The 17801-nt window shown below is 47.8% G+C and overlaps 1 protein-coding gene across 1 annotated transcript in view; it reads left to right on the forward strand.

Moving 5' to 3' along the window:
* Nucleotides 1-12193, forward strand: part of TMEFF2 (transmembrane protein with EGF like and two follistatin like domains 2) — a 134312-nt gene extending 122119 nt beyond the window's left edge. The window contains exons 8-11 of the mRNA XM_075153631.1: nucleotides 3319-3442; nucleotides 4974-5132; nucleotides 10415-10501; nucleotides 10908-12193. Coding sequence (XP_075009732.1) covers nucleotides 3319-3442; nucleotides 4974-5132; nucleotides 10415-10501; nucleotides 10908-11004 — 467 coding nt within the window. The 3' untranslated portion in view covers nucleotides 11005-12193. The remainder of the gene's footprint in view (nucleotides 1-3318; nucleotides 3443-4973; nucleotides 5133-10414; nucleotides 10502-10907) is intronic.
* Nucleotides 12194-17801: the final 5608 nt, after the last annotated feature.

Below are 17801 nucleotides of genomic sequence, written 5' to 3' on the forward strand. Positions count from 1 at the left end.
GAAGAGAAGCTACTGAATTTAACTTTACTGCAACCTGACTAACTTTGAATTTGGTCTGTATTGTTGCTCTATGAATACTGATCTGCTGTGCTTGGAAGAAAGTGGGTAAGTTTGTATTCAAGCTTTGCTCTCTGTAGGTGTAAGGTTGGTGTGGTAGAGGGGTCCCTGGTTTGGTGATACTATAATCTGATTAGTGAGGATTGCCTCCAGTACTGAATTTATAAATTATCCAAAATTATAATAAGGGGGGGAAGCTTTAATTTATTTCTTTTAGGTTTACTTTTTTGAACTTTGTACAGTTCTTATTTGATCCATAATTTAAACATGTTTTTTATTCATATCCTCTCTTTTTAGAAATGATCTATAGTTCTTGTTTCATAGTGATATAAACCTTGTGGTGCATTCGTGATAGTATCTTATCGATGGCTGGATTACTGAAAAGTGCTCAGATCCTTCAGAGCAGTCAGTTTTAACATGAAGGACTTTACAAAGCATATCTTGGTGTTTGGGTCTCTGTTTTGAATCTGAAAAGATGTTTTGTGTAATGAGAAAAATAACCTGTTTTGAGGCAGGGGAATTATTTTGGGTGAATTCAAAATGTGCCGGAAGAGGAGGGGAGCTTCTTTGTCTGACGTAAATGATGCTGTCATTGTAGCCTGTCTTTCGAACAACCAAAATAGCAGATCAAAATAAATACAAGTTTTTTCCCCCTTTCTGCCTTTGTGTTCAATCCCTAACTCTTTTAGAGGAGTCATCAGTTAAAATGAGGGACTACAGATAATTTGTGTCTAAGTTTTGTGGTTTCTTCCTAGCCAGATGACAAGTGTTTATCCGACAAAGTGCTAGCAAAGCTTGGGCCATCTCATTTTTGATTCAGTGAAGCATTTTCCATCATTACACTTAGAGGTGTAATTACAAGTTCTGCAGGATCCTAGATTTACTTTAAAGTATGCTAGAGACCTTTTTGAAGAAAACGTGGTTTCTACCCACACGATTGCAGGAGGAGGAAAAATCATTCCTCTTTTTACCAGCCCTACAGCCTACACAGAGTGAGAACATCTGCAAGTCTGGGAGAGGTCCTGGTCCCCCTTTCAAGTCCTAGCGATTAGTCTGTCCTGAAAGTAACAATTTCCCTCACCATCTTGAAGCATGCCTTTAAAAAAAAGAAACCAAATGGTGTCCTACCGTTTTAGGAACACTGCTGGCTCATCTGAGAGGGGAGGGATTCTCACGCTGGTTGGTGGTGGCACACGGACATCACAGAGATGTCTCAGTACCTGAGAAGGAAGGATTGGAGTTACACACACAAGCACACCCGCCCACAGAGCAGTCTCCTCTTCTTCAGAAAGGAAGCAAACTCCCACTAATGGAAGATTTGAAGGAAACAGCATAATATTTTCCACACTAGAAAAAATGTATATTAACAACGATCCTATAGTTCTTGCTCAGTTTTCAGGAGAGACGTACATTTGAATGAGGACCGTAGCAGAGGTCCAGCACACCCACGGCATGGTGCACAGATGATCACTGCATGTGTATGGAGTCCAACAAGTGCTGAGCACATCAGGATCTGCCTGTGTGCACTGGGCAAATCCATTGATAGCTTCATATGTCACACATGTTTTTTCTGTTCCAGGAAGATTTCCAGGTGGAAAAAAGGAACATACATGAAGTCCTGGTGGGATGATAACTCTCTCTATGTATATATTTCACATGCTGGTAGCCAGTGCCTCACCTAGAGGGTGATAGGTAGCCAAAAATGTTTAGTGCCAGACCAAATGGACCTTCTACTCCCACCTCTTTCCAGTAGCAGAAATTCTTGGGCAAGCTCTCGAAGGAGATTATGCCATGCCTATAGCATGCCTCCTGTCATCCTGTCCTGTCTGTGCTGTCCCAGAGCCACCTGTCAGCCCCAAGCCCAGGAATGGGCACTGCACCGTGATGCCCGCTTCTGCGCTGCGTTGTTATTAACGGCCTTCATGGCAGCCTCACACAGATATCCCGACGTAAGCAGGGAACCAGGAGACGCAGACAGGTTTGTCTTCACCACGTGTGCATTTAAAAAGATGCAATAATGGTCCATAGTGCGGAGGTCCTGAAAGACCTAATGACGAAAGAGAAGTTAATGCTGTCTACAGGGATGTAAAGATTGCCCTCTCATTCTCGTTTGCTGGGAGCTTGTCCCTGCCCGTTTTAACATAAGGAGAATATAACCAACTTTATTAGTGCGAGTTGTCAGAGACTCTTAAAACTCTCCTTGGACAGCAGCGACAGGCAAGAAATTCCTGCAAATCTGAATCTTGGATCTGCCACATACGCTTTTCCCAAAGGTGGGATAATACCGAGGCATACCTACTGCCGGCACGACTGGCTTGGAGGCAGAACACAAATTGCATTTGTTTCATGACACTGGGGGACTTCCTTTGGAAGATAAAAGTGCTTCAACTTATTTGTGTGCAAACTACATTTCCTCAGACATCTATTACGAGGTTTTTTCCTTCTGTTTTTAATTAATTGTGGCTAGATGATACTATCACAGAAAAAGGATTTTTACCATTTGAGATATTATAAGCATTGGTTAAATGGAAGAATTTGCCAAAATTACCCAGATTAAGTAATACCTTGGTGGCCTACAAAATTCATCTGAGTTTATTGCAAGTAACACTCTGCATTTCAGCCCATGATGTAAATGTTGAGCACATACCTGTTTCACAACTAAACGAAGCCTCCATTTTCCTGGCTACGTGGAGGGAAGTATTTTCCAGGATTTGCAGTCTTGGCGACTGTTTAACAGCTGCAGAAGTGGGCACAGAAAGTCAAACTAGTTTAAAGGTACCCGTGCTGTGGGATGGGGAGGAGGCCAGCGGGCTCTGGGGCATGGGCACGCAGCACTGATGGGAAACTTCAGCTCTGGACTCCTGCTCCTCTACTTCAGCCATAAAATTATCTTTCTGAATATGTTGTATTGAACAACCAAGTGTATTGTAATGGTATATTACATGCAAATGTCGCGAGTCGTCCTCCTAGCCTTGCCTGGGTGTGAAGAGACAGTCCGTAGAGGATAACAGAAATGATTAGGCATTTTTCATATACTATTCTGTAATTAGTTTTTGAAGAGTCAAATTATTTTTTCTGGTGTCTCATTTGCTGTAACTCGACAGGAATTAGATGTGCAAACCCTTGCTCTTGCTTCCCATAAACAACATCTTTCACATCTTCTTCTGATTTTCCTTTGTTTTATACGTTGAGTTCTTTCCATCATTTCACTTTGACCTGCGTTGTCGGGTTAATGTTCCTTCCCTTCACCTGTGTTCACAGAGAATGCAAATAAACTGGAAGAAAGTGCGAGAGGGATCTACATCCCTTGTCCAGAGCATTACAATGGCTTCTGCATGCACGGCAAGTGCGAGCATTCCACTAACATGCTGGAACCGTCTTGCAGGTAACCCTTCTCCTACCAAGGATGAAAGGCTACACATGAAAATATTGACTTACAAAAACACTTAATCTAGATAAACTATGGAAAATAATGGTAACCGTGGCCCTTTATACTACAAAACCCATTAGACCTTAATTATTCAACAAAGTCCCTGTTTTATGTGGCAAAAGTGTATTGAGTTATGCACAGTGTTAATTGATTGCAAAAACATTCAGTAACCTTCAGTTATATTTAGATAGATGTAAAAAGCACTTCACGAAGTGCTCAGACAGCCCCTAGGTAGCCGCCTCAGCCTGCAGGAGAGGAGTGCCACCAGGGATACGTCCCCGCTGTGGCAGGAGTGATGCTCGTGGGGCAGCAAGCTGGGGCGAAGGTGGCTCCTCTGTGCGGGGGGTGGCTTTGGAGGAGGTTAGGGCAGGGAGGAGTAATGGCGAAAGCATCTGTTTCTGCAGCGAATGCCTCCCTGCAGAGGTGGGGATATTACTTCTGAAGTCCAACCGTCGGCCTGGTGGCAAAGAAAAGGACTGTTATGCATGAAGCAGCATTTTCCTGGGACACTGGACTGGCAGAGCAAAGCTACAGACCAGGCTTATCCCCCAGGGCAGATCCTCAAGCCAGCTTCTCCCAGCTCCCGCCAACAGCCAGGGCACGTTTTGCTCTTTGCAGCTGCTGTGTTTTACGTTCTCCATTCGGCTGGAAAACGTCCTTTCCGCAGGCTGCTGGCTGCTGTGGGAATGCAGGGGAGGAAAAGGGTGGAAGCTCAAGGCTTAACCCGTCAGGGGTAGTGCCCCACTAACACTTCTGAGAGGAGCCCAAGCAATCTGGCCCGGTCTCTTGTGGTTGCTGCTGCCATTGACCTGGATTTTCGGATCTTCCTGCTTGGGCTTTTCAGGGGAAAGAGGGCAAGAGCTACCATGGGAAAACCACTGCCTGTTCCCCAAAATCACAGAGGGGAGATGTCAGGCTGCAGGATGGGAACTGGTGAGCAGGCGCATTGGGGTGGGTGGTTGCAGCATCAACAGAGGGGCTTTTTATAGCAACCAGACAAAATGTAAATGATGTATCCACTTGCAGGAACATCTAATCACATTTCATATGGAGCTTGGATGATTGCTTATCACTTCCTTAGGGGTAATCTGCATAAGGAGCCACAACTAGATGGCTTTTCACCCTCCCCCACCTCCCCAAAGAAAGGGAGAAATCTGAAATATGTTGTGAAAGGAACTAAATGGATTCTCATCACGACATGCAAGTAGTTCCACCTGATGCTAGACAAATCCTTGTTCCCTGGGCACCTCCTGACACTGCTGCAGTGTCATTCACTCTCGCAGACCTCGGTGATGCTGAGGACCTGAAACCTTCCCTCTGAGAGGTCTGAGGAGGCACCAGTGCTCTCTCTGGGGGGCCCATCCTGCAAAAAAAACCCCACATAAGCATGTGCTTAAGCCACTGATACTATTCTTTTCAGATATAATTTGTTTTGGTGTTCTTCGAAAGCAGCAGATGTAACTGGAAGAAATATTTTTTGTTTCAGATGTGATGCCGGCTATACTGGACAACACTGTGAAAAAAAGGACTACAGCGTTTTATATGTGGTTCCAGGTCCAGTACGATTTCAGTATGTCTTAATAGCAGCTGTGATTGGAACCATCCAGATTGCCATCATCTGTGTTGTAGTCCTCTGTATTACAAGGTCAGTATCTCTGATACTTTGCAACAGAAAAGACTTTTGTTTTTCCTACTTTGTGCACTGATTATACAGATTTCTGCAGTGACACTACTGATAACAAATGCTATTTAAATTCACCAACAAACAGAAGATATCGTCTGGTCCAGCCAGCCAGTGCTGCTTTATTGTTATAACTGCATTTTCACTTCCATCTTAATCAAACTTAGGTAGGTGCCTACAGCAAATGAAGTTTCCTGCTTTGTATTCAGATGCTTGGACAAATATTCATATAAATAAGGGGAATATAAATACAGCCGCTGGATCAACACTTAATAAAACTAATCATATCTCCATCTGGTTTCCTCAAGGGCCCATTCCCTTAGTCCTAATCAGACAAAGCATACAAACTTCTAAGCCTGTTTGCAATCCCATTGATTAAATGATTTCATTAGGCTTGTATACATGTTCAAAGGTACCGCACATGTTTTAAGGTCTTCACTAGGTGGTGGCACACCAAGCCATATATGGTTTATTTTTTCTTTAATGAGAAGGAAGAGTTTGAATGGAAACGACAGCCCCCGGGGTGGGTGAGAACAAGAGGGGTAAATGCAATCCTTCCCCTCCTACACCTGCTGCTCTGTTTCCCCACTGAACTGTGTTACTGTCTCTGGAAGCTTGGGGTAAGTTCTGAACGTGAGGCATCTTCAGGCTTCTCTCAGAAATCACGAGGTTAAATTCACTCAGTTAGCAACACCGATAAATCGCTCTTTTAGAAAGAAATTTCTTTTAAAAAGACAAAAAAATAAAAGCCAGGTATCACACCTCTGTAAAAAATAAAATCTCTAATATATGTCAGTCCCTATGGTGCACTACCTGGCTGGAAGACAAGTGTAGCATTTGTTTCTAGGAAAGACACCAAAAAAAAAATCAAAAAATAAGTCCTTCTCTGGCCTAAAGGCGTAAAACAAAACCATCTGATGAAATGTAGCTACTTTTTTGGCCAAGCTGAGTCCATCAACTCAACGGTCAATGCCGAATGAGGCAGTAGAGTATATTGTGATGATATTCATAGAAGTAATTCAAACAACCAAAAATGTAGTGTGTAGTAAGAAAAAGAAGATGGTGTAGTTACTGATAACGGAACAAACGCTCTGTATCATTTTGTCGAGTGGCTCTAGTTTTGTCACCTTGATGCAGTCACGCAGAGTACTTTATATTGAAGAAGACAACAGTGTGCTCTGAGTGATCTGGTACTGTAATGCAAATTACCCATCACACTGTTTTCATATATAGATGGTACCTTTTCCCGCACACTTTGTAACCAAGTTAATTTATGATCTTTTGACTTTTTTCTGTAATGCATGTAATTACTGCAGAGCATCCTCCCTGCCAGCATAATGATTTGAGATACATTTGCAGAAGTGTACTCTTAAGTGGCCTAAGAGAAATGTACATGGCAAGACAGCTTTGTGGCAGCATATGAGCATATTATTACTCAGTAATTGAGTTTTTGAAGTTACCTGCTTTGGAGAACCTGACTGTACTGGTTTGAACTCCACACCCTGAACTCTTGAATGTGCTAAAACCACCCTACCAGGTTCCTGGGAGAAAGAAGGGAAAGTTCACTCACTCAGAGGCCGCTGCGGCCAAATTCTTTGCTGCTCATTTCAATGCAGCTTCACCTAATTAATTTATCAAATGAGTTTGGTGCACTGTGTCCAAATCCTGCTTTTGACCCACATAAGACTACCGTTGTAAATCTTTTAGCTCTCGTTACTGTTGTTGCTCTTAAAATCATACCTGTACAGTGGTGCAAATCTGCGGGGTGTCTTCCATTGCTGGAAGGCTCTGAGCAGTTCCCAGGCGCTTTTAGGGCCATTGTTGCACAGACACTTTAATCTGAATAAATGAGCTGTGCTGCTGACAGCAAGGGCGGTCTGCCCTTGCCCCCTCCCCTGGTTCCCGGGCACTTGGTCCTGCCAGTGCTCTTGTGCCACCATTAGCATTTGTGCAGCCACACAACGAACCCGGTCAAACAAAACTGAAGATTTGTTTTTAAGCGGCTCGATTCCATGATGAGGTTGGCCACCTGGCTACTCATCGCTAGTGCCAGCAATGGGAATAATGGGCTGGGCTGGAGGAGTAGGGGACCAGAGGCCAAGAGGCACGGAGGGCAGGAGGTGAAGCAGTGAGGCAAGTCCGTACGCCCAAGGACTTTTAGCTTAGCGGTAAGGCAAAAGAGAAGCAATGATAAAAGTGAAGGAGGATGGTAAATAATATAGGTATGGCCTAGTGTCATAATGATTCTCAGCAGTTTTCTTTACAGCTTTGCATTTTTACTGCTTCCCTAATGTTTAGTCACAGCAGCTTATTTATGTGAAGAAATAACTTGATTAAAAATGAATGCATAATGTGTTTTACCTGCTATGAATCACATTGTGAGTAACTCAAGCTTGCGAGCAAGCTTCAATGGAGGGAGAGCAGGCAGCCTGCGCTCCGGTACCTAGTTTACATTGATATAACTGCTGTGTTCATAAATGAATGCATCCCCCACACAGACCACTGCAAAGAACTTTTGATTAAAGAGTTAAGGACCAAGGAAAAGCTGTCATTCAATTTTAGCAGATGATTAAGTCTAAAAAGCTGGTTAAATGCCAGTGCCCTCTTAGGAAACCCAGATGCACTTCAGACACAACCTACCTGTATAGGCAATAGCATTGCATTTAAGCAGTCGTGGTGTCAGTACCTGGCCCTGGGGCCTTCCCAGGCTTCCATCAATTGGTAGCGTAGTGTATTATGCAATTAAAACATGGGCATTTTTGGTTAAAAGATGCTTTTTCATCATCTTAACTGGAGTAATCTCTACGTTTGAATCGATTTCTCTCGACCTTGGACTAAGTGACCATATAGATACTGTCAGTGTTGGTTTTGGGAAAGTGCCTGTGAGATGCCCATCTCCTTGCTTCCAGTTGGAACGGTTGGTATCCACCGTTCTCCGGGAATGCACGGCTGCATCCCCGGGATTGCTGATCATCCTGGTCATCCCCCAGCCACCTGGTACCTCCACATTTCTTATGAAACCAGTCCATTTGTGCCCACTGTGGCTTCACACCCCTGGTTCCCCAACCCTGCTTCGCTTGGCCGAGCGCTGGGGCAAAGCAGGGCTGCTCCTTCTGGTGTAAATCCTCGTCCTCTGGGACTGGGGAGGAAGCCCTGGCAGCTTGGTCAGCCCGTGTGGCTGATGGCCGCTGCAGCAGGATTTAGCAGTGCTGTCTCTCTGCGCCTCGAGGTGTCGGTGCTGTCCCCCGTGGCGCGCTGCGAGGTCCTGCTGGGCAATCTCCGGCGGAATGGGCAGGAGAGGCCGCTTGGGGACAGTCGGGGCTGGGAGGCTGTCAGCGTGCACATGACACGCGGCTCAGTGAATCAGCCCTGTGTTTGCTAACAACAGCGCCCTGACTCACTCAGAAAGTTTGATCGCCTTTTTAGGAACACGCAGTGAATAACGAGTTTGTCGTGAAATCGCAAACCCGCTAAAGTCTGCATTAGTTTCATAATGAAAGCTTTGCCGTGACCGCCGAGAGTGCTGGAGACGCAGGCTTATTTTTCCTGGAGTAATGATAGCAGCCTACTTTTCTGTTTCCAAGAAAGGAACGAGGCAAAATATAGCGCACAGCCATACAGTTTCTCATGAGGGGGTGGTCCTGTTGGCTTGAAAGTGAGGCAAGTCAGGACAACCTGACCCATATTTTGTTAGACACTTACATAATTGTATTTCAGCATTTTGAAATAAGCCCTTATGCTCTTGCTCTTGTTTAGCCTTTCAGTTGGCGTCACGAAACTATAGCATCGCCCCCATTCAACAGGGAAAAAAAAAAATGGCCTTTTTGATTTTAAAGGGTCAGTAAAACTTGATTTCACTCTATTTTGCTGTAAGTTATTTGACACAGAGCTGAAGGCAAGTGGTTTGAGCTCTCAGTGCACTGAGAGGGTGGGCTGTCCCTGGTGCATAACCTATAGGGTTTCACAGGGTGCCACTGAAAGCCTCCCTGTAACAGAAAAACAAGTTAGCCCAATACAAAGGGATTTTTTTTTCCCTGTCTGTATGGTCTGGAGTATCGCAGGGCTTTCTGTCTGCCGCTCTGAGCGGGTGTTTCAGTCTTTCCGCGGAGGGCGGAAAGAGGCGCACACAGCTAAGAACTCATACTGAGCTTCAGCTGGAGAAAGAGGACAAACACGTGGCCAAATTAGGAGTAGCTTCTTCCTCCTCCTCTACAAAAAGTTAACGAGGTCACCCTGGGTAAAGGACTGTTATTATTGCTGGTTGGTTTTCTGTAGCTCACCGTTTTCCTACTGGTACCACAAATGCAAGAAGTGCGAGCGTTTTTAGAGGGTGTTGGTCGCCCTGCTGTGGTTCTGCTTGCCCGACAGTCTCTGCCATACCCCCCTTGGCTTTCAGCTGTTAGAACTTCTTGCAGCCTCCACCTGGGGCTAAACTTCTCCACGCTTTCTGTCTAAGGGTGCCTTTCTGTGGGAGGAAACCAGAAACGCACTATTATCTTTCCATTAGGGGAAAACGCTTCGTAGCATCCCCATAGCCAATGCTGCTGCAGGTAAAAGGTTGAAATGTGCCCTTGCTGAGGAGCACTGGGAGGTCCTGGGGCAGAAGAGATTTGCTTTTGCAGCCATCCAAAGGAAAATAAGATTTTGGTCTTTCCAGTGCGATTGCTTTCCGCACTAAGCCAAGCTGGCGTGTGAGGAGCGTGGCGCAGTGCAGGCACCCGTTCAGTAAAGTAGCTGCTCGCCAGTGACCTGAGCACGGAGCATTTCCATGGAGACTAATAGGGATTGCGGACGCTTAGCTTCTCGGAAAGGCAGCCCCCGCATCCACTTTGTAAATACTTCACAGGCCTGGGACGCTGCGCAGGTGAGCGTGAGATCGTCCTAAATCTTCCACCTGCGCCTCACTGAAAATAATTCTGTTACTTAAAGATGAGCCGAACTGCAACCGAGAGATGCGGTGCGGTAGGAGCTGTCGCAACGCAGCCGAGCTGCTGCTGCTCGCCAGGCAGGAGCAGGAATCTTAACATTTCCCGTGCCATATTTTTGTTTACAGTATGTTTTGTGGCGTTTGGGGTTTTTTTTTTGTGGTACCATTGCCGTTAGCCAGCCCTTTTCATCTCATTGAAGAGGAAACGCGCGGAGGGCCAGAGGATGCCTCTCTCGCCCTCACGTGCCCTGCTGCCCGCGCCGCCTCTCGAGCAGACGCGTTGTTAAGAGCCGTGTATTCTCACAACTCTCTTTTCCAGGAAATGTCCCAGGAGCAACAGAATCCACAGACAGAAGCAAAACACAGGGCACTACAGTTCAGACAACACAACAAGAGCATCGACAAGGTTAATTTAAAGAGCGCATGTTTCCACAATGGCAAAACTAACTGCAGAGAGCTTGGACTACAAAATACAGTATTATAGACAAAAGATTAAGACAAGATCTACACATGTTGCCTTGCATTTGTGGTAATCTACACCAATGAGAACATGTACTACAGCTATATTTGATTATGTATGGATATATTTGAAATAGTATACATTGTCTTGATGTTTTTCTGTAATGTAAATAAACTATTTATATCACACAATATAGTTTTTTCTTTTTCATGTATTTGTTATATATAATAAATACTCAGTGATGAGAAAAAAATTGCCTTTCTTAAATTTGCTGTATCTCATAGCTGTGTATAGTCTTGGGATATTGTATATGGACACTAACAAATCTCTTCTTTTTTTTTTCTTTTTCCAGTTCTAGTGGCAATTTTGAGTCTACTGAACTCAGTAGTAGGGTTTTGAGTTGGTCCAAGATCAGCGACAATTATGGATGTGGGAAAGGTGAAGAATAATTTAACCTACATTGAGGAGGGATAAAATATTTCAGATCCGGAGTCAACTACATTTCATCAGCCTTCTTCTCCCATACCATCTATCTTTACTCTCCCATAGCTTAGGAAGTCTTTGCCTTCTAAATTAAACCCTAACCGAAGGGGAAATGGAAATTCTCGGTAACTGCAATGGGAGTGTCGGGGGTAATGTTTTGATTTGGGAGGGAAGTAGGTGTCTGTCAAGGTGAACCCTACGAGAACGCTTTGCAGAATCTCCAACTCTGGTCACTGGAGTGAGTGAAAATTGCTTCTTACTGTTGATTGAAAATTATTAGGTTAAAAAAGTTAATAACATAATAACAGCTGAAATGCCAGCACCATTTGTACCTCGTGAACATGCCGATATAATTTATTTTTTCAAAGAGAAGGTGAAAACCACTCAGAAGATACCTTATGAATAACTTTATGGGTGACCCTACTCCATTAAATGTAATGAACTCAAATGTTGGCTATACCTCAGGAAAATAAGGGCATGCGTTTTGTCACATCCATGTGATGGACAAGATGCAAAGTTATTTCCACGGTAGCTGAAACTCTCCAAAACATATTCTTTTGAGAAGCTAATATTCCTCTAGTTTGTGCTATGAATTTTGAAGACGACAGAGTGAGTCTGAAGGGCAGAGTGTGGTAACTTCACTCCTGCTGGATACACCCACTCAGCTAATTGACTGCCGGAGTCACTACCGGAGCCACACTAAGTAACACAATTGAACTAAAAACACTTGTAACCGTTTCATTGTGCTGCTCCTTTCCAAGGAGGCTTTGCCTAGGCAGAAAGCACCCATGAGAAGAGTTAGGTGTATTTCTCACGGTCGTCACCACGTGAGAAACGGCATTTGGGTCAGAACCAGACCTGGGGTCACCGGGGGTGATGGCTCATGAGCGTGTTTCCATTTCCTGCTTCAGCATCGGTCTGATCACTCACAACAGTCACCACCCACCCCACCAGTGACAGTCCACCCGATCTGGCCTTCAGACACGGGTGAAGCGATACGGCTGCTCTAACATGGCATTTGGTTGTCCCCCCCTCCAGCCTGCTTTAAAGTGAATCCATTGCATGATGTTCACACGGTCTCAGTTTTTGTCTTGTTCTGGGTTTCTTGGCTTTTTAAAGGTAATAAAAGGCGATTGGCAAGAGATGCTTCCAGGCACCTGGTCTGTGCTGATTGATGGGAGTGGGAGTGCGGTGCTTTCGCAGGCAGCAGGGCAGACGACGGCGCGTGGCAGCTCCCCGGCGCTGGGCTGCCGGCCCTGCAGGGACCATCTGCTTCCCGCAGCCGTGGGCTGGGGCGAGGGAGGGGGGGGGGGGCTGTACAGCCGCTCCCTGCTCCTCAGCCCTCGCCCCCAGCTCTCCGATCGTTGAGGCTAGTTTTCAAATTAGAAGAGTGATGGTGCGGGGTAGGAGCGAGCAGCAGAGAGGCAGCGAGCAGGCGTGATCCTGGCCCGCTGGACCACAGGGACACTTCCATGCTGAAACCCACTGTAAAATAGAATCATAGACTCATAGAATAGTTTGGGTCGGAAGGGACCTCTAAGGTCATCTAGTCCAACCCCCCTGCTGTGGGCAGGGACATCTTCCACTAGATCAGGTTGCTCAGAGCCCCGTCCAACCTGACCTTGACTGTTTCCAGGGATGGGACATCTACCACCTCTCTGGGCAACCTGTGCCAGTGCTTCATCACCCTCATTGTAAAACATTTCTCCCTTCTCTCTAGTCTGAATCTACCCTCTTCTAGTTTAAAACCATTCCCCTTGTCCTGTCACAACAGGCCCAGCTAAAAAGTTTGTCCCCATCTTTCTTATAAGCCCCCTTTAGGTACTGATAGGCTGCAATAAGGTCTCCCCAAAACCTTCTCTTCTCCAGGCTGAACAACCCCAACTCTCTCAGCCTTTCCTCATAGGAGAGGTGTTCCATCCCTCTGATCGTTTTTGTGGCCTCCCCTGGACCCGCTCCAACAGGTCCATGTCTTTCCTGTGCTGAGGGCTCCAGAGCTGGACGCAGCACTGCAGGTGGGGTCTCACCAGAGCAGAGCAGAGGGGCAGAATCACCTCCCTCGACCTGCTGGCCATGCTGCTTTTGATGCGGCCCAGGATACGGTTGGCCTTCTGGGCTGCGAGCGCACATTGCCGACTCATGTCCAGCTTTTCATCCACCAGTACCCCCGAGTCCTTCTCGGCAGGGCTCCTCTCAATCCCTTCATGCCTCCTCTTTGTCCCAGTCCTTGCTGGTTTTGTCTCCCATGCACAGGCTCAGCGAGGGTGGTACGACATGGAGGGGAACGCAGGCACAGCAGCTTTGGTGGCACAAGAACCCGTCTAGGGAGACTTTGCAAGCTCTGTTAATTAAACAGATACCTAAGTGGCATTGTAACGCTCCTCTTCAGGTCCCTCCATCAGCTAAACCCGAGGCAGCGACGGCAGCGAGCGCCTTCGAGGAGCACTTCAGCGTGACGTTGAGGATTAGGTTGGAGGTGGCAAACGTAGCTCTGCCCCGCAGCCCCCCCGCCCCGCGCTTTGCGCTTTCTGAGTCAGGTGTTGGAGTCTAACAAGCGCCAAAAGCACAGATTTTGAGCCGAATCCAAATGCCAGTCCCCCCACTGGGACTATCGGGTCTGGATTGTTTATTTCAGTCACTTACATTAGATACAAAAATCAAATGTTAACACCACACCCCGCCATGTAGCTATAGCAATAAACTTAATTAAAAAAAGACAAGGCTTGGCCTGGCCTAAAATAGCACAGCATTGCCTAGAAGTGAAAATAGCAGTCCGACACACTGCCTCTGAACTTCCCAAAGTTATTTGCCTTGCTTTTGCCGTGCAACGCCACATTTAATCCCCGAACAGCCCGTGTTTGTGAGGTGTTATTAGCTGCGTCCCCAGCTGCGCTGCCTGTCGCAAAGCCTTCACGCCTCCGAACGCAAGGCCGGTGTTTAAGTACCTGCTGCAGACCGGAGGGCAGAGAGGGGAAAGTGATTTTGCTTTTAATGCACAGAGGGCAGGTCCCACCGAACGCTGGACCCCTTTGGGCCTTTCAAACTTAACCTTCAACACGCTGGAATGGGCGCACAGTCTGAAATAATAGTGTCTTGGGGTTGTACAGAGGGGAATGGAGATTTCGATAGAAAACATTTGCAGAACTTTAAACGCAGCAGCAACTTTGAAAATGTGGATTTTGTGTCCCCTTGAAAATTGAAAATGTGTCCCCTTTTCTGAAGGGCCTGGAAAGTGCATTTGTTGGAGCCGTGTGCTGACCAGAACTCGAGATGTGAAAATCTTTGTGCGGTTTAACTTCACAGAATGAAGGGGGGTGGGCTGGGCACATACGGACCCGGCCGGGGGAAGCGGTGGGTGGGGATCGAGCCGTGGAGGGGTGCCGATGCGTTGCCTTTTGTCCGCTTCTCAGTGCGCTCTTACACCATTGCCCCTTGCAATGCCCGTGGGAGTGGGCTTGTTCCTAAGCCGGGGGGCAGTCATTTGTTTATTTTAGCTGTTTCATAGGCTTTTTTTGTCATGACACTGCGGCATCTGTAAATAACCTCAAATACCAGCACACGCTTACTTTACAAACCACGCGAGAGAAGACCTGGATGTACAAAACCACTGCCAAGACCCGTAAGACCACGCTCAGCGTGATTGCGTAGGGGCAACGCACGCCACCGACGTCCCAACAGCCTGCGGTCACTTGCTGGCCTGGCTGCTGTTTTACTGAGGCCAAACCTCGTGGTAAAAATAGGTAAAAATAGGACTGCTGGCACAGCCGTTCCCCAAGGCTTCTCCTCTCAGCCTGTAACGTTTTTGGAGCAAGAAGACAAGCGCTTATTTTGTACGGATGCATTTAACACAACAGCATACTGGCCTCGGTCCTCAAAACAAAGCCAGGCGCGCTGTCGGCACGCGCCGAGAGCCGGTGAGCAGAGCCCCCTGCCCTCCCCAGCCTGGGGTGCCCGGATGATGTCCAGCCCCTCGGTGCCTTGAGGCAGGCGAACAAGCCTGCTGTGCCGGGTCCCAGCCCGTACAGAAGCCGCCTGGGGAGCTACCGCCCAGCCTGGCTGCAGCGGGTGGGTGACAGGCGACCCTCGCCTTCTCCCACCCCAAATGCTGCACTACGGGACAGGCACAGCTTCCGCGCCCCTCCGTCATGATGCTTTTCCTTAAAAGAAAGTCTGATCAGATGTTCGTTGTCATTCCCTTTCATCCAACAGTAGTAAGACATGATTTACAGAACATTATCATGAACATTATTATTAAAAGCAGGCTGGACATCCTATTCTAGCTGCTGGTCCCCTTTACTTGCCCGTCCGCACGCTGAGGAGCCGTGACTACCTCAAACGAAAAGACACTGGGGCTGCTGTAGCCATCAGGGTGTCACCTCCCCGGGCAGGACGAGACCGGCTCAGCTTTGCAGAAGTTCACGGGGTGCCAGCCCAGCGGGCCGGAGGCAGGGACGCGGACACGTGTGTCTCCCACGCGCAGGTTAACCGAGGGGGCGGGTGGACGTGGGCAGGAGGTGGGCGCCGTGCATCGCTGCCTCCGATTTAACAGAAGCAGCTCTCAAAAAGCCTCATCTTCAAAGAGCTCTCTATAGCTTCTTTGAAAACAAAATGATTAAAGGCTATCTTCCCTCTCATCCGACATCAGACGCATCTCGCGCCGCATCCTTGCTTTCACCCCTTATTATGCGCGCAGCTCTTCCGCAGCTCCCGCCTCTGCGTTGGGATGGAAGTTCCAACCCCGAATTAAAAGCGAAGTTCATTACCGCACATCAAAGCGGGCACCGCGCCTCGGCCAGGCCTGCCCCTCCTTTTACTTTCAGGTACGTGGCCGGGCCGGGGGCCGGGGGCTGGTCGCCAGGTATTTGGGGACGCCGGTCCCGCAGGGGGTGAGGGAAGCTGGAGGCAGGACGGGCCGCGGTTGGTGGTGCTGGGGGGGAACCGGTGACCTCAGCCGGACTTACAGGTCGATGAGATACGCTGGCCATGGCGAGTAGGTCTTTAGAGCCTTTTTGTTAATAATAATAATATGTTACCTATAGTTCTGGTCTGGGCGTGCCACAAGCTGGCTGTTAAGTTGTGCCCTGTTCGACACAGGAGCCAAAAGTCTCTTTTTTTACCCTGGGACGCTGTGCCCTGCCAGGGCCCCCAAAGCAGCCTCTGCCATGCCCGGGGGCAGGGGGGCAGGAGGGCAGGAGGGCAGGGGGGCAGGGGGGCAGGAGGGCAGGAGGGCAGGGGGGGTGGGGGGGAGGGGGGCAGGAGGGCAGGGGGGGTGGGGGGCAGGGGGGCAGGAGGGCAGGGGGGCAGGAGGGCAGGAGGGCAGGGAGGGTAGGGGGGGCGGGGGAGAAGGGGGGAGCAGGGATGACCAGCTCCTACCCAGCTGATGCTTTGCCTTCAAACACTTTTTATATTAGGTGGGCTTAATTTATTTTATTTCCGTTTAATTAACAGTTTTGTCACAGCAGGAGGGCTGTTGAAAACAAAGATGCATTTGAAAAAAAAAAAAAAGAAGCGGGATTTTTGTCAACTTTTCTTTTTTTTTTTTGCCGTATTGAATGCGAGCCACAAAGCAATAAAATATTCCGCAGTCTCACACAGCCGCCGCCAAGCTGCATAATGAAAAAGCATGTGAGGGATCTGTTCTACAACGCTAACGAGGTGGCATCAGCCACGGCTTCGTAAATAAAACGTGAGGCCCGTTTTGCTCAGCTGAGGAGGAGCAGACCCCGGGTGGGAGCCTTGATTTCAGTCCCTGGGCCATGGGAGCCATCGGCCCCGCGTGGCTGCTCCTCGAGCAGGGCTTCGTCCCACCAGTGACCAAACCCCACGGACCCAGACGTGACCCCGGCTGCCGCCATCCTCTGGTCGCCTTTTTGGGGTCACAGCGCCTTCCCCTCTCCCCACCCCAACATGAAACAAAACCAATTGGAAGGCGAGAAATGTTAAGAAAATATAGTAACACCTCATAAACTTGCCCTGAGAGACGCTTTAAAAGGGCTTGCTTTACCCCGCGTCTCTCAGAAACGAAGTGTAATTATTCCAGATAAAATCCGGCTTCTAAACGCCACCGCGGGCGCCAGCCCCTCGCCCCGCCGGGGCAGCGGCGGGTCCCACGGCCAGGAGCTTCAGCAGAACGGGGACGAGCCGGGAGGTGAGGAAGAGCCCTTTACTGTGACCTGAATTAGCGGCTGTAGATAGCGCTTCCCCCATGTTTTACATTTTCAAATAAAAAGGATCTTCTCGTTTAATGGTTAACAAAAAAATGATTAGTGCTCCCAAGGCAGGGATCCTGACAGACGCAGACTGTGCTGGAGGGACCAGGTACAAGACACAAGAGAAGATGAAACCCATTTTTTCTTCCCCCCCCCCCGCGCAGTACATCTCTACCAGCATTTGCAAGTTAATTTGTAATATAATTATATGTTGCTTCTGTCACAGAAGCCCGTGTGATGGGCTAGCGGCCCGCCACTGCCACCGGCCGCCTGCGACAGCCCAGCAAACGCTTCTGCAGCGAAGGAAAGCCGGCGGCTAAGAGGTGGGGGGGGTGTGTATACGTATGTGTGTGTATACACACACATATATACATATACACACACATATATACATATACACACACATATATACATATACGTATATACACACACATATACATGTATACATATATATGTATATACACACACGTATTGTATACACGTGTATATATACACACACACGCGCACATATATACACACACTCATATACACACACGTATATACATATATATACA

This window comes from Calonectris borealis, chromosome 6 (genome assembly GCF_964195595.1).
Source record: "Calonectris borealis chromosome 6, bCalBor7.hap1.2, whole genome shotgun sequence".
Classification (NCBI taxonomy): domain Eukaryota; kingdom Metazoa; phylum Chordata; class Aves; order Procellariiformes; family Procellariidae; genus Calonectris; species Calonectris borealis.